Source organism: Mercenaria mercenaria, chromosome 17 (genome assembly GCF_021730395.1).
Source record: "Mercenaria mercenaria strain notata chromosome 17, MADL_Memer_1, whole genome shotgun sequence".
NCBI lineage: Eukaryota > Metazoa > Mollusca > Bivalvia > Venerida > Veneridae > Mercenaria > Mercenaria mercenaria.
In genome coordinates this window covers 57,758,307-57,776,310 of record NC_069377.1, presented here as the reverse complement: position 1 = coordinate 57,776,310, position 18,004 = coordinate 57,758,307, and the positions used below count along the sequence as shown (strand labels likewise).

General features: G+C 33.1%; 1 protein-coding gene across 6 annotated transcripts in view; it reads right to left on the bottom strand.

Moving 5' to 3' along the window:
- LOC123535599 (Na(+)/H(+) exchange regulatory cofactor NHE-RF1-like) overlaps positions 1-18,004 on the bottom strand; it is a 70,768-nt gene that overhangs the window by 7,238 nt on the left and 45,526 nt on the right. For 4 of the 6 annotated variants that reach the window (XM_053528275.1, XM_053528277.1, XM_053528276.1 and 1 more), the window contains 3 exons: positions 15,101-15,159; positions 13,876-13,890; positions 6,598-12,017 (listed from right to left, as the gene is read on the bottom strand). In XM_053528275.1, coding sequence (XP_053384250.1) covers positions 11,850-12,017; positions 13,876-13,890; positions 15,101-15,159 — 242 coding nt within the window. In that variant the 3' untranslated portion in view covers positions 6,598-11,849. Of the gene's footprint in view, positions 1-6,597; positions 12,018-13,875; positions 13,891-15,100; positions 15,160-18,004 lie in introns of those variants that run through there. The other 2 variants (XM_045318311.2, XM_045318309.2) reach the window with 2 other exon arrangements.

The following is an 18,004-nucleotide window of genomic DNA, read 5'->3' as shown; positions in this document are numbered from 1 at the left end:
CGCGCGCATCAATTTAGTATATTGCGAGACATTTAAAATAGCCCAACTGAAACATCATGGCACATTTCGGTATACCGTTCACGTGATCGAGAAAGCCCTTTTTGTATTAATCGAGCCCACCTACTATTAAACCTTTACCCTGCTGAAAATACCTTAACCATACCACCTCAACACCTGCATGATTATTTTAGTTCTCTGAATGACTGTACTTGTTTTTCATATTAATATTTTTTCAACAAAGCAAAGCACTGTTACATCATTAGCAGCCGAGTAAAATTCTGTGCCTATGAAACATGCAACCATAGCCAAATGTAAAAGCGGTTTTATTGTAACTGTATACGTTTATACAGTTTAAACACAGTATCTCAAGCTCGCTTAATTATCTCCAAATTATAGCTTTCTTAAAGTATTTTCAAAGTCATGTCCTAAAATGCCTACCAAGGCTAACATTGAAGTCAAAATTTAGTAAGATTGAAGTAAATTGCTTGGTCTCACAGAATTGGAGATACTGTGTTTTAATTGTATATCCAAATCACCACAGAAGTTAGTTTTAATTGAAATTTACATAATGGTTATACTTGCCTAAACTTTCAACTTACCATTGTAGATTCCGAATTATGACTAGTTTCTGAGGCACCCGACATCCTCCAGTGTTGCAAAAATTGTATGAAGATACTTTACACATGTATATAGCTCACATCCTGTCCTGAATAGACTGCTCAAAAATGTTTTAATACTAAGGCATAGTAATGTTATGTTATTAGTAATTATAAATCACTTAAACATAGCACCTTCGTTCACATACTACAGTGACTTTAGGTTAACTTAACCTTGACGTCGGCTGGCATTTACATTTTCATTTAAAAGGTAGTCAGTGAGTGTTAAGATAGTATTTCATAATCAACCTTGCTGAATAAGATAACACCTGATTTACCTTAAAAAGAAATGTTTTACCCGATTGTGCCAGTTCACGTTACCTTAAAACAGCAGTACACTGCTGATTAAATGACATGTTTACAAAATGTTTACGGACTGATTCACATTAGAGTAAGATATTTTAAGCAACACATGTACTTCATTTATAAAATGGAAGTCCAATCCAATGATTTTCTCATGTAGTCAAAAATTCTTTAAAGACTGGACAACTTTCCTTCATTAACTAAAGACACCAAGGAAAGAATATCTTGTGGGGTGGGGGGACAGACAGGGAAGCTGTTTAAGGCAGGTTTATCCAACTTAAAATATCTGGAACTCATCCCGTACAGTTTTACAACTGCAAAGGTTATAACAAGAGCACCGCCTTGTGGGTGCAGACGCTCATCTGATTTCTTTAAATTTGTCTCTGTATAATAGAAATATTGTCCTACCCATGATTTTCTAAGTCCAAAAAGGGCCATAATTCTTGCAAAAAGCAGGATGGAGTTATGTATCTTGCTGTACAGAGTCAGCTTATGATGGTGGACAACTGTTGCAAGTTTCAAAGCAATAGCTTTGACAGTTTAGGAGAAAAGTTTACCTATAAAACTTAACCAATAAATCTGATATTTTCTAAGTCCAAAAGGGGCCATAATTCTTGCAAAAAGCAGGATGGAGTTATGTTAATTCCTGTACAGGGTCAGCTTAGGATGGTGAACAACTGTTGCAAGTTTCAAAGCAATAGCTTTTAGAAAAGCTGACCTAAACACAAAACTTAACCAAGAAATCTTATATTTTCCAAGTCCAAAAGGGGCCATAATTCTTGCAAAAAGCAGGATGGAGTTATGTTTCTTGCTGTACAGGGTCAGCTTATGATGGTGAACAACTGTTGCAAGTTTTAAAGCAATATCTTTGATAGTTTAGGAGAAAAGCTGACCTAAACACAAAACTTAACCAAGAAATCTGATTTTCTAAGTCCAAAAGGGGCCATAATTCTTGCTAAAAGCAGGATGGAGTTATGTTTCTTGCTGTAGAGGGTCAGCTTATGATGGTGAATAAGTGCTGCAAGTTTCAAAGCAATAGCTTTGATAGTTTAGGAGAAAAATTTACCTAAACATAAAACTTAACTAAGAAATCTGATATTTTCTAAGTCCAAAAGGGGCCATAATTCTTGCAAAAAGCAGGATGGAGTTATGTTTCTTGCTGTACAGGGTCAGCGTTTGATGGTGAACAAGAGTTGCAAGTTTCAAAGCAATAGCTTTGATAGTTAAGGATGTAGGAGCGAATTTTTTCTAACGTTAAGATTTTTTTCATACTCTATGAGCTTGAAGAACATTAGTGAGAAGAAAAAACACAGGTCACCGAACTCGTTTTATTTTTATAGGGCATTTTCTTCACCCACTGTTTAAGCATTTCTGAAATTTTGTAAAATTGAAAAAATGGTGGTACTTTATAAAACATATAATATCCCATTTAATGTTATAGGGATCTCATGTCTTACAGGTTAATATGAATACAAGGTGATGTCAGTATTATATAAGCATAAATGTCACTAACAAATCTCTTTTTTTTTTACATGTTGACATAAATACCCCACCCACTTTATTTTCAATGGAAAAAATGTATTTAGATCTACAAAAAAAATTCTGACGGTAAGATTTTCAAAATATTTTGCAGCTTTAATGACACACAAAAATGCTTCAAAATGGAAAGAAAAACAAGAGATCACAGAGTGATCTTGGCGCCCACCAATGTGCCATTTTTGAGTGTTCCAAATTTCAAGACTTACTGACTAGCTCAAGGTCAAATTTCATTTCCGTACACAACACTTTGCATGTGGTCCAAATTCGAAAGCTGTAGCTTGAGAAATGTGAAAGTAGGTCACTAGGTCAAAATCAAGGTCAAATTACACTTCAGAACACAAATTTATGCATGTGGTCCAAATTTAAAGCCTGTACCTTCAAAAATGTGAAAGTAGGTCACTAGGTCAATGTCAAGGTCAAAGTTTGTTTCGGTACACAATCCTATGCATGTGGTCTAAATTTGAAGCCTGTAGCTACAGAAATGTGAAAGTAGGTCACTAGGTCAATCTTAAGGTCAAAGTTCATTTCGGTACACAAAACTATGCATGTGGTCCAAATTTGAAGGCTGTAGCTCGAGAAATGTGAAAGTAGGTCACTAGGTCAAAATCAAGGTCAAATTTTATTTCGGAACACAGAACTATGCATGTGTTCCAAATTTGAAGCCTGTACCTTCAAAAATGTGAAAGTAGGTCACTAGGTCAATGTAAAGGTCAAAGTTTGTTTCGGTACACAAAACTATGCATGTGGTCCAAATTTGAAGGCTGTAGCTTGAGAAATGTGAAAGTAGGTCAGTAGGTCAAAACCAAGGTCAAATTCCAATTCGGAACACAAAACTATGCATGTGGTCCAAATTTGAAGCCTGTACCTTCAAAAATGTGAAAGTAGGTCACTAGGTCAAAGTCAAGGTCAAAGTTTTTTTCAGTGCACAAAACTATGCAAGTGGTCCAAATTTAAAGGTTGTAGCTACAGAAATGTGAAAGTAGGTCACTAGGTCAAAATCAAGGTCAACTCATGTCAAGGTTCATCTTGCCACTCAAAACCATACATGTGGTCCAAATTTGAATGTTGTAGGTTATTGACAAGAAGATTTTAAAATCTTTTCCCTATATAAGTCTATATGAACCATGTGACCCCCCAGGGCGGGGCCATATTTGACTCTAGGGGGATAATTTGAACAAACTTGGTAGAGAACCACTAGATGATGCTACATTACAAATGCCAAAGCCCTAGGCTTTGTGGTTTGGACAAGAAAATTTTCAATGTTTTTCCCTATGTAAGTCTATGTAAACCATGTGACCCCCGGGGCGGAGCCATATTTGACCCTAGGGGGATAATTTGAACAATCTTAGTAGAAGACCACTAGATGATGTCATATACAAAATATCAAAGCCCTAGGCCCTGTGGTTTTGAACAAGAGGTTTTTCAAAGTTTTTCCCTATATAAGTCTATATAAACCATGTGACCCCCGGGGCGGGGCCATATTAGACCCCAAGGAAATATTTTGAATCATCTTGGTAGAGGACCACTAGATGATGCTTCATACCAAATATCAAAGCCCTAGGCTCTGTGGTTTTGGACAAGAAGATTTTCAAAGTTTTTCCCTATATAAATCTATGTAAATTATAGAAATAAACAAAGGGCCATAACTTACTAAAAAATTGTTGAACCAGTCTGATTTTCAGGGGGACACAACTAGGGTACCAATACATCATTCTGACAAAGTTTGGTCAAAATCCCCCAGGTAGTTTCTGAGGAGATGCGATAACGAGAAATTGTTAACGGACGGAAGGACGGACGGACTGACGGACGGACGGACGGAAGGACGACCGACCACGGACGCAGAGTGATTTGAATAGCCCACCATCTGATGATGGTGGGCTAAAAAATGGGGTCACCGTGAATCTAAGAGATTTATTAAGAAAAAACTGTTAAAAACTGGTGAATTTTCATATTTTTTGTACTTTTTGTTTTAATCTATATTTTCTAGATAAAATAAAGTGCGATCTTGTAAATTTTTATTTAAATTATAGCTTATCGTTATATGTATCAGTCAGGAAAATATCAAAACCAAACCTTGTCTACTTTCATAGATATTTGAAATTACCTACCCCTACCCCATTGTAAATCTAACATCAAAAATAAGGGTGAAAAAAAAAATCCGCAAAAAGTAGAATCTATTTGGTTAAATGGTACATTATTAGACATATTTTAATTATTTAGCGTTAATTTTTGGCAAAACTTTTGTTAGAAAGCAATATTCGAAGAAACATTTTTCAAAATGGCGGATATCCTGAAATAAAACGCTCGTACATCCTTAAGGAGAAAAGTTGACATAAACATAAAACTTAACCAGGCAACGCCGACGCCGATCAAGTGATGACAATAACTCATCATTTTTTTTCCAAAAAATCAGATGAGCTAAAAATGACCAGTCTCAAATCTTTAGCAGCTGATTGGTTGATTCTAAACTCAGGCTGTAAACTGACCAATGACGTTGCAGCGCATTGAGACTGGTCTCAAGGTTTAGTTTGACTGGTTCAGTCTAAGTTCAAATTTTGAAATAAGACCAATGGCAGCCTTCATAACATGGTCTCACAGCGTATGTCAATCATGTCAGAGATTTGTTCCACAGCTTCTTAGACTCTTTAGAATTAGTGTATCTTTTCTGGATGCAAAGGGAACTGTCATGTAGCATGCCAAAAAATACTTTAAACAGTTTTATTAAAAAAAGCTTCATAAATGCAAACAAGTATTTGATCCTTGTAAAGGTTTTTCAGTTTTTTTTTCTCCAAGTATAATTGAAAGTATTATTCATTTATTTGTCCTTCCATGCATGTGACTGAACACTTTGATAACAGAAATTTCATCCGAATACTGTCCATGTATTTTAGGATTGCTTCAATACAAGGTATTTAATCGAAAAAGCAAGTATATAATCATTAGTAATATATCAATGAATTCATTTCCCAACAAAGTCATTTTTGACAAAACTACAAAATTTAATGCCATCCATATTACAATTTCATGGTAGTTTATAGTAAGCCTTTGTTTTGTGGTTAATCATGCCCAGCGAGAGTAATTTTAAGTCTTCAATAACATTTTTTTCAGTTTAAACGTAACCTGCTGGCACGGATACTTGTCACCAGGCTGTTACAGTCCATTATAGCAGCATGCGTATGATTCAACAGGCAATGCAATTCCAACCAAAACCCTGGTCCAATTCAGCATGCTAATTCTCACAGCATGTAATCTTTATGGCACCAATACATGTTAGAATACTCTTTTCCAGGCAAATCATACTTATCAATTTAAAACATTTAAAGGTAACTATGTAATAAAATTGCCAATAAACAGATTTTCATGGATCTGCTACCTCTGTCACTATATATCAGTCTTCAACCTTATACCATGTACCTTGGACTTGTTACAAGGCCATTTTGACGACTTGTTTTTATCAACATTACAGTATTTCATGTGGGTGTTAATGTGTACAAACAAATCTGTGTAAAGGCAACCCATTTCAAGTTACCATCATATGGGTCTGTGCCCAAATTACCACAGAGCTTAAATTCCTATTTCTTGTGATCAAGTTAGTGCACGTTTTTAATGTAAAGTTGCATACAAGAGTATTGCAGTGGTTCAGCTGCCAAACACAACAGGAATATTTTAAGTGTTTAGGTCAATGCTTTACAGGTTTAAAAGCCCAGTTCACTATTTAGCAACAGTTCTGTCAAGCTTTAGTAGCACAGCAAGGTCCCTTTAGGCCCCTCGAGCCATTACATAAGCATAGGCTTTCAGGCAGGTAGAACCACTAACCTCCTGTATGGTAGTTGGAGAGCATTCTCACATAAAATAATTCCATACCAAGAGTGGAGTTTCGAACTTGAATTGTGATTGGAGGTCAGCAACCTTAATCACTTGAGGTCTCATGTTCAAGTTCAAAATCTAAATCTTCACTAATTATATACAGAACCAATATTGCAGAGGCCATACAGGAGGGACAGTCAGTCCCATTATTTGAAGGGTACATCACCACAGGTGTGGCTATAATCAATTGGTATCAATGGATAAATATGAAAAATAAAAACAAAGAAATATATAATTTTGGGTATTAATATTCTTTATTGTAACAAAATATATGTTTGTTCCTGGAATATTTATGTAAATAATGAATATGCCATGTAACATCACAACCACTCAAACTGGCCAATATTTCCATACAAAATACCAATGAAATTAGGCCAGGTGCTTGGTCCCTTTTGGAATGTGGAATGTTCGTTCAGTGTTTTATATTTCAATTATTTTTTATCTCTAATGAAGTATCAAATTATTTTTTACGTCCTTTTTAAGTACAAAAAACGTCTTGATTTAAATTGTACTTTAATAGAAACATATCAACTCGAAACACAACAAATTACTCTTTAGTCTAAAATTCTTAACTGTCAAAAAACATGTGGACCATTATATTGTACATGCATGTAAAACATTGGCCTTGGAGAATAATCAAAAAGAAAAAAAAACAAGAGATCTGAAGAATTTGCTAAATATTTTTAAAAAAAATTTTCCTATCTGAAAATTCATAATCAAAATCTATTGCGATGATCAGCTGATACAATATGAAATCTATATTACACAACTACCGGTACATTATCTACTTAATTCTCTGTATATTCTCTATAAACACAGAAAAATTGTGTGCAGTGTTAATGGCATTTTTTTCATATACACATGTATATAAAATGTACATATTTCTTTCTGTTTAATTAGAAGACAGTCATTGTTATTAGTATATTAAAATTGCATTTTTATAGAAAACAACAAAATATGTAATATTTAATATTACAAAATATTTGTTTTCTTGTTAAACATTATCTTTGGTTATATGAAAATCATCTTGTAAAAAACTAATATATATAAGATGAAACAAGCTTTAGGAAAATTTTATGAATTGTGAAAAAAATACAGGTAAATGTTAGCACAAACTGATAATCAAAACACTGTCTATAACGACATGAAATCTTAATATTAAAGCAACATAAGGGCAGATAACTCTTCAAAATTATGCTCCTTGAACAAAAATAGCACTAACAGATAATTCAAGTTTTTTATCATAATATGTTCATTATCTAAGATTAGTTAACTTTTTATCTAAGTTAAGACAACGCATTCTTGTTTACCGGACAGTATTTTCCCATGTTTTTGTCAAAGCTGGAAAAACTTGTCTTACACTCCAGAGTGTAAGATGACTAACATGCATTAGTTTATGAATGAATGCGTAAATTAATATGCTACTATTACCAAATAGTGCTTTAAAGAAAAACATTCGTTAAATTCTACTTCTTCTAATATTTGAAGAATATGGTATGCAAGAAATATGATCTCCGTTTGCATGGAAATTTCCCACTCTCCAGCAGAGCCTCATTACAGCCATAACACTCACCCTCAAGCCAGATATTTCAATCTGCTATCTTCAACCAGTGAAAGATTCTTATAATATATCCTTGTACAATCTTTAATTTCAAGCGTAAGGTGTATAACTTTCAGAGTTATCTCCCCTGAACACAATAATAAAAGTGCAGTTTTTTTAACTATTTTTACCATCTGAGGCAAAGAATATCTATTTTGTTACATTTTGAAATTATGTGCATTTTATTCGGTAGTGTGAATGGGTTATTCTCAAAAACAAAAAAATAAGACTTAGTCTCAAAAATGACAGCTTCAAAACCAATTACAGACAGACGGGGAACAAAAATTTTCCTTATCATTTATGATAAAAGGAAAATTCACATTTGTTCAAACTAAATCCTATTTATATACGACTTTAGATTATTTTGGTAATATTCCATAACAAAATTAAAAATACTATGTTTATATTTAGATATTATTTAATAATAGTTACTTTAACAAAAGGTCAAATACTATGTTTTATATATTTTAATATTATTTCCCCTATTTCTGTAATACTTGTATGTTTGAGCTACGACAGATTGAGACAGCAGTCAAAAAACAAACATGGTACATGTATATACGTGTAAACTTTTCTGTGCACCAAAAACCATAACAATCATTTTAAAACTGTAACCATTAGCTTCAAAAACTCAAAAAATATAAATAGAATGTAAGTAGTGTAGTATATAATAAGTATATGGCTTAAAGTAGAAAACATCTATAATTTTCAATCTGCTTAATACAAAGTGACAAAACATAATAAAACATGCAAAACTAAGCAAACATGCATAATTCTCTGAAAAGATAACTGTATTAGACAATATATACACATAGACCATGTCAAAATTTGTGGAACCAGCTGTAAAAATGACTGTTCCATTATATGTGAAACATAAATGGCTGTTTCATTTTATGTGAAACTTCAGTTTCATATTACAGATAAGATTCAACAAAAATTCATGGCAAAAAGAGCCTGTTTAGAAACATTCAGACAGTCAAACGTTAGGCTTTGAAATAATCGAAACAAAGAAACAAACGTTCAGTTTAACCTGTCAAACAAATCCCGGGAAATGGCAAACAGGAGACTTTGTTACCAGGTGTAGGAACTGTACTGTCTGAAATATGGCATGACAGAATTACTGAGTTTCACATGAGCACTTTTCTCAAGTGTTAGTAAAAAATGTTACATGATTAAACTTGCTTTTAATAATAAAAGTTTAACAACCAGTGATAACAGTCAACAACATCTGGAAACAATCTACTTCTTCCTAATTATAATGATTAACAATGGTGCTTAAGAACTGGCTTGAAAACGGAATTTTACTGAAATGTAACCATTCACAATATCTCATTTATTAGTCATCAACTTAATTTATGTCTACATCTTTCTGCTGTATACTAGGATCACTGGGTACTGTGCTGCTTTTCAACAGTATTTCAGCTACATTTTTATGAGGCCCTAGTTACATGATATATACCAAAGTCAATTAGCTTGATCCATGTCCTAACATTCTTTACCAGTGTCAACCTTTTTTCAGTAATTAACAACCTATCACACAAATTATGGGTGGAGGACAAATAATCACAGAGAACATATACCAGACTTTGGGACTGCGCCTGCAACCTCGGATTCAATGCCCTGTCTGTACCTATTGAGTTAACATGGCAGGCTCCATGCAGTGAAAAAGCCTAACACACTGTATCTTTATCACTAACTATTACAATTTATTGAATTTCTGTCAGCGAGCTACATGAGAAATTAATCAAAATTTCTTTTACAAACTTACAGAAAAAACCTGTTGATATAATATACATCACTAAATGCAGTGAAATGTATCAATATATTAGATGATTCACAATAAAACAATTTTCACAACCCTAGGTGATATTGTACACAGTTCACAACTCAGTAGATTGCATGTTTTCATATGGTTCTCATTCATGTGCAGCATGCTATAACTAACTCAGTGTATTAATACAGTTAAGACACACTGTCAGAATCTTATAAACTTGTTAGATACTGTATATATGCTTGTGTACTGATGTCTGACTGAACAAATATATCAGGCCTCCTATACATTTAAACACACAATATTTCTCTCACATAAATTAGATCTTTCAGCATGTCTTTATAACAACAAACTAGTCTAACCACAGACAGATAATCTGTTTTCTTCAGTTTTAAAGTTTTTCTTAATTTCTACTTTTTCACTTTGACTTTCCATTCTTATACGTTTTTTAAGAAGCAAGGGAGATAATGATATAGATATCTGAATAGCCTCAGGAGTCATTTCCCTGCCTGCATTCACCGTAGTTTTAGTAGTAGAAACTAAATTAATAATGTCATTGGAAGGCAAAACTTATTTTCAGCCATAAACTAACACATTTTTATAACTACGAAATAATCATTTTCTTGCCCTCAATTAAATGCTTTTAGTAAAACATTTGCTGACTGACTGGAAGCATTTTCTAACCCTACCTGATGTGCATGTACATATATGTGTCTTAAACTTGAAAACTTTATTAAGTATAAAAGTATTAAATACATAGATTGATCATAATAACGTCAAATGTACTTCTATTTTTGGCATTTTGTGCTCCAGGCAAGGTATTAAAAATTCAATTTAACGTTTGCTACTGTTATATCACATACTTTAACAATGTCGAAACAAATCATGATATAATTTCCAAATGACAGCAACATGGCCTATTAAAGTCATGCCCTCATTTAAAATACCATTGCATCACTATTTGACTGTTAATGTTTTTGACTTTTACGAGGAAAGACCATCAAGATATGACCTATTAATTCAAAAAGATGTAACACTATAAACACAGGCCTTAGTAAAACTTTCTTATTTAAGATCAGATAATGTATAAAATGTAAGAAATTATAAGGCCTAGTCATAAAAAAAATTGTCTTAAGCGAGATCTTTCGAACTTTTTTTACACATCGAAATAAAACTATACAACCAGGAAAAGCTGTTGATCAAAAACACACTTTTAAATTACCTATGGCAGAAAATAGGCAGATTGTTAGTATATTTTAGTGTATTGTCGCCCTCAAAAAAGAAATAATCACTTTTTCCTAATTTGAGCAAGGAAAACTAGAAGCATTGAAGCAAGGTACATTTTGTGATTAATGAAGTCTCATACACACATGTTACACAATAAATGACTGCTTTCATGAAGTGGGTGATTGCTCTCTATGAAAAGATTGTGCTACATGTTTATACAAAATATTTACAACTTAATATAGCCAAACACAAAATGTATTTTTTGCCTATATAATATTTTAAAGCTCATACATAGTTGTCTACTCTCTTTTATTGATAATTCTGATGCAAACATTTCAATGCCGAAACACTGTGCTCAACAAAATAATCCGTACTAGAAATTTACGATAATCTATAATCATGTTTTCATAGCAAATCAATGTTAATTACATTTTTATCACAGATTTCTTAGTGATTTGGCCGTTAGAAATAAAAGTCACAACTCTTATTATGGACATCCCAAAATCTGTATTCATATTGCATAAATGCATAAATTTTGTAAGTGCAGCAATTTGTGACAAATATTCTAGTAGTAAATACAAGAAAGAACACCTACTATTATCATTTCTCACTAAATGTATCTGAAATATCAGATCGTGTTCCAAAATCAGAGAAAAAGGAAACTTCTTTTCTTAGACTTTAAAGTTTTGATGACATCATTTCAGGGTCAAAAAATTGTTTTGATTATTAAGTATATCCATTAATGGTTTCACTAATCTATAACTGTGCAAAAAAAACTGCGACCATCTTCTTTACTCTATTGGCAAACACAATGCTATATATTGATATACACATATATATATATATATATATTTTCAGTTAACTAGACTTCTGTTATACTAATAGATCACATTTTCTGGAAAATCTCATATTTAGATTTAAAGTCCATATTGGATTTATGTTTTGGGTCGTTTTTCTTCTTCTGCGCAATTCGTTCCCGCATTTCCTTGGCCGACAGGTTCAGGAAGTCACCACCGTTTGCCTGTGCTGGCTCACTCTTCTGTACAGCCGGTTCCTAAAATACATATTTACATACATGTACAATAATACATACATGGAAACGTTTTTGAAGAAAAATTCCTTGTTATAATATTATACCAAGACGTCAGATACGCAAAACCTCAGATGGCAAGATCAGGTGTTTTATGTAAGTGTGTCTATGTATCTGTTGTCTACATTTAACCTTTCAGTATTTACTTTATCAATATTAAATTACCTTAAGCTTCAAGCAAAACAGAAAATATAGACAGTCTGAACTATGTTGTGTCATATTTCCCTCACTAATTTGTTTATTAGAATACCAAATCAAGAGAGAAAGGAGTCGACCCCTTTTAAGCACTCAAACATTGCCAAACATGTTTCAGTCCTACACAAAATATCTTTTTGTTTCCATGTATGTTTCAACTATATTATATGATATGATTGAAGTTAGTAAGTTAAATAAATAATCTGAAAGATAAAGCTTCACCACTAAATCATTCTCAAAGCAAAGCTCTTTTCTCTAAGCTGCTATTGCATTTTTGTTCACTGATCTATCACAGCTATGCTAGAATCTATAACAGCATTTATGCAAATGAACCCATTAAAAAAAGACCATTTATGCAAATTCAGAAAATGTTTTTTGTTTCCTCCACCAAATGTGTTAGTATTCTGTACATTTTGGCAATGCTTGATATACTGGGTAAAATGTATATTTTCTACTCTTTTTAATATATACTACAATAAGGTGCGGTGTAAAAGGCTCATTATATCATATACATAAGTGTTGCCTTTTGTGTTTGTAACTGTTTGGTGATTACATATTTTAGGGTAGTATTATACAAGGATAAATAGAATATTTCATGGTACATACAGAACATTGCATACATTATTACATAATGATAATTGAATACTAATATTTAAACATATACATTTTTTCTTACTGGTAAAACTCTTCAATAAATTCCAAGATAAACACAAAACAAAGCAACAGCCCCGCATCTTGCACCGAAAAGCTTTACTACAATAGTAGTTTTTGATACAGCACCCCCACTATAATAACTCTTTAAATTATAAGATGATGGCACAAATTGGCGCATTCAATTGATTTTCCTCGTATTATGCATATTTAATTATGAGACAAAATATCAAGGATTTTTTTTTTTTAAATTATTTCAATAACTGAGAGTCTTTTGGTACAAAGATTTAATGCTGAAAGAGTTTACACTGCAAAAATTATCCTTTCTGCTCCCCCACCTAACACCATCACTGTTTTGGGGGCGAGAGTAGTGACCCTTCTCAGGTAAGAAAAGATGACATTGGAAAGGACTGATGTGAAAATTCTAATTTATAAACTAAGACTAGACATAAATGAACTGGGCAACACCAATCCCTGTGTGTATATACTAAACTTTTATCAAGATGTGAACGAACTGTATGAACCCATGTTTTCTTTTCTTGTAACTTAATCAGTTTTACTAATATATTATCTCATGTAAATTTAAAGGTTAGCCAGTGAATGTTGAATATATTGTAACAAGGTACAATATTCAAATATAGTAACTTAATGCAATCTAACTGACGGTGAAAAAAATGGCTACTTTGTCGTAAAGAAAAATGAAATTTAAGTAAGTTCAGCATGTCTTTTTGAATAATGCTGAATAAAGTTATTTTATTTTCAAAATACATGAAACATTTGTCTGATCCACTTCAATGACAAACGGGGAAACATGTATTTTTGAAGAATAAACAAGTGAAGCAAAAAAACTCAAGAGAAATATGATATAGCCATGGTAAATACATACACAAGGTGAAATATATGAAATTCATGTGCAAGTCAAGGTTGGGAAATTTACAATGACAATTTGAGGTGAAATGCAGCTTTAGTTACTTACTCTCCTATAGTTGTACTATGGAAAGATCACAGAAATTCAAACATTACAAGGTCAGGGATAAATAAAGTTACTCGAAACACAAGTTTCTGGAACCTTTATTCTTTCAAGGTTGAGAACGACTTTGTTTATAACATGGTTATTACATTTTTAGTTATGAACATAATAATATTACTGTCATGTTATTTCCTGTTTTCAGTAATTAACATCTGATACATATTTGAGTATTTTATCAACACAGAAGAAAGTTACTGAATCCATTTTTATAACTAGAGGTGCTTTTGAGAAAAGCGCATATCTCCCACAACTGCCTAATGATCTGAATAGTAAGTCTGTCTTAATTATACTGTTTACGTGTTGGAGTAAGCGGCCTATTGGTAATTCACATGTTGAAGTAACCGGCCTATCGGTAATTATGTTCAATGGCCATAATTCCGAAGTGCCTAAGCCGCTTTTGGCTAGTTATCGAACTTGGCCGAGGACTTATTGGCAAACACATTTTGTTCAAGTTTGGTGAAGATCGGATGAGTGTGGACAAGACTTGTGACAGACAGACTGACAGACAGACAGAGTGACAGACACACACAGAGGAGTAAATAATATGTCTCCCACACCACTGTGTGGTGGGAGACATAACTACCTTCCTTCATGACATAACTTTTTCTGTGTAAGTTCATCAGCAATATTGAAAGTAGGGTAATCTTTTTCTAATCATATAATTATGCACATCATCTATTTGCACAGCTGTTTAATCTGTTTTTAACATAAAATTAAAAGCATTACGAACCTTTAAATGTAATTGTAGTTATTTCTTGTTGAAAGAAGTTTTATAAGTAGGGTTTATAATGCATTTCTTGTATCTCTCACAAACTGCAAGTTCAGATCTTGGGAACAGGTCTTGCTTTAGGTCATACTAAAATTACTGCTTTCAATGAGTCTGCTTTTAACCTTTATGCGAGGTCTTGACCTTGAAATTAAGATTTGAGGTCAAAACCTTTAAATTTTGCTTTGTTTAGTTTTTGTCCAATGTTGCCAGTAATTTGCACAGTGAAACTGCATGTATTAGTCAATACGGTACTTGCACACCAAAATACATGGGACCATAGTTGGTAACAGGTTTACCCAACAATGGTTGTGAAATGGAAATGACAGAACAACAAGACAAGACCTTGAGCACACGTAAGAATGTGGGACATCATTAACAAGAATAATTTAACGGCAGACTTACCACTCGTGTTGGCTGTACAGGGGCTGGTGCCGGGGTACTGTCTCCATTTGTTACGGTAGCTGAAAGGATAAACACCAAAATATGATTGTCCTAGAATAATACGTTCAGGTAGATTATGGTGGATTTTCTTACAAGTGAAGGAAAGTCTCAAGTTATACAGATGAATACTGAACTACTTGCTAAATTTCTAAAATGGACTGGTTCATCATTCAACTTTGGGCAGTTCCATTTATTATTCGTAGGGGTGTTCAGTGAAAATTTGCTGAGTGCAGACCATGATCAGCACTGGTCACAAAGGCAAAATCACTTGCCTCCAGCAGGCCAAAGGTTAAAAAGGATCTTTAACAAGTCAAAAATACAGTTCACATTCCAAAATCAATGCTTATACAACAGTAAAACTAATGCAGATTCCATTAAAGTAAAGCATACAAATTGAGGTCATTCCCTTTATGGCTTGAAATATGAATATGGGATAAATCCTGCTAGTACCAGAAGCAAAGAACTACAAAGCTAAAGCGAGTATCTGTTTACTTCTGACATGCTATTACGCCTTCTATTGGCTTGCTTAGCAAGTACTTTGCACAACTCATTATCAACCACTATGACATACAAAATCCTTCCTATTCAAAATGTTTAAACAAGAAACTAAAACCTAATTCTACAAAATAATAATTTCCTGAAAATCAACCAACTTACAAGTATCTTGTTTGTCCATCTTTCATTTATCAAAAGAAATCCAGTTAAAACGAGTCCAATATGAGACAGACAGCTCCAAACAAAAAGCCTGCTGATCCGAATACAACTGGCTATAATGGTTACCGCAAAATAATGAGAAAATCCCAATTTTCCTGAATGAATCTTCCAAAAGTAGGTATTAAATCAAGTTTTCCTTATAAGGAACTGAGATCTCTAAGCCAGACACAATTAACCTTAACTAATATCTCCTTGATGTCAGCTGAAACTTCCCAAGGCTTCTACTAAACTCTGATATAGATGCCGGTTTCATCAGAGTTAATGCCACACCACTACTTACACCAATATAACAGCCTGTTACGACAGAATTATTGCAAATTTGGTTCCCAAAAATGATTACATTGCATAGCCAATGGTTTGCTGCAGACGTTCCCTGAGCAATGTTTTATAATTCCAATAATTATTGAGGAAAACTAGGTTTTGCAATTTGCCGACGGTAGCTATCCTGGAAATACAGCTAACAAAATGCAGTCAGAAAGCAACTGTGTTTTTTTTTCCTACAACCAAAATCGGTTTACATGAACAATTTTTTTCTTTCTAGCAGAAAATTTATAAGATAATATATCACAGCAGACAGTCAACCCAACTTTCAAAAACTGTGAATACTGTCACAACTACTTACTCTCAACAAATAGCAGAGGATGATATTATAATATTTATATCATCTTTAATCATACTGCCACACAAACATTTAATTTCTCCTATTTTGCATTAAACTGCAAAACCCTGCGAATGCTTCTCTGTGAGAAAGAAATGTATGCAGCAATTGTAACAGACAATGGCTTGTAGATTGTAGAATCATCATGTATACGTGTAATCCATTAAGCTTACTTCTGGGAAAAATTATAACAATACACTAAACCAGATTGTGACCCTCTTTGATGTGTTTTGTTACCATAGTTTTCTGCAGGTAATCTTTTCATATCTTTTACTGCCAATTAAACAGGGAAAACTGATACTGTATTCCTCCTACTCCCCCACCATGACAGCCTTGCGTATTTCTAAGGATAATGTTGCCTCACAAACTGACAGTGTTACTTCCCTTTACCGGTACTACAGACACTGCCATCATGTATATAAATTGTGTTTTATTTCTTCATTTTTGAATTTTTGTTGTGCAAAGTTTATGTTTCAACACTTAAGTATTATATATTTTGTTTTTGCAAAACCTAATTAGACTGAATGCTTTCAGGTTTTTGCATAATGTCAATCTGCCAGTAGGTTATGGCAAAAGTTTTACCAAGCATGTCACCATGGTTTTACAATCTCTGTGACAGGGGTGACTACTTGTTAATACTCCTGTATAGACTGGCTGCCTCACTGTTCATTCCATAAAAAACTGTTTAACTACATGTTTTAAGGAATTGTTGGTGTAAAAGGGATGCAAAACTGATAGACAAACCCAACCTAAAAATGAAATAAACCTGTACTTTTAGTCTGTGTTCAGACCCTATGTTTTGTTCATAGGAGATAACTCCTGAGGCTATTCAAATTTTGTATAATTATGTCCCTTTTCCTTTCAAAACCCGAGAAAGATCAGTCAGAATATATAAGAGAAATGATTTTAAAAAAATCAAAAAGATTATCTAGTAGGTAGCCAGACTACAGTACTTTTGCACAGAGCTGAAACATTTATTTGAAAGTCTGTTGCTTGACATCTTATTTATTTTAGAAATTCACTGTAACACATAAACAAGCTGTTTTTCCTGATTTTGTCACAAAACATTGTAAAAAATTTACATTGCAAAACAATTAAAACTGACACTTTTATAAGATAATCAAGTTAATTGGCAACAAAATTATTTAGAAAGAGGATGTTGACAAATTTGAAACATCTCTCTGTGTGTAAAATGTCTTCAAAACTACTCTAGGTGTATGTAAACAGCTTTTGAAGTATCAAAACAAGGGAAAAATACTGGTATTTACAAAGGCCCTGAAAATGGAAAATTTGTGTACCTATATTCATTTAACATAAAAGAGTAAATATTACCTCTTTTTAAAGATCATTTAGTTTAGTTTATGTCAATGAATAAACAAGAGCTCGTATAACACTAAATGTATCCCTTGATGCATTCAGTAATTGCACAAGGAACAAAAAATATCTGGTCATTGTATACAAAAGTTCTACTGTTCTGGGTAAATGAGACCTTG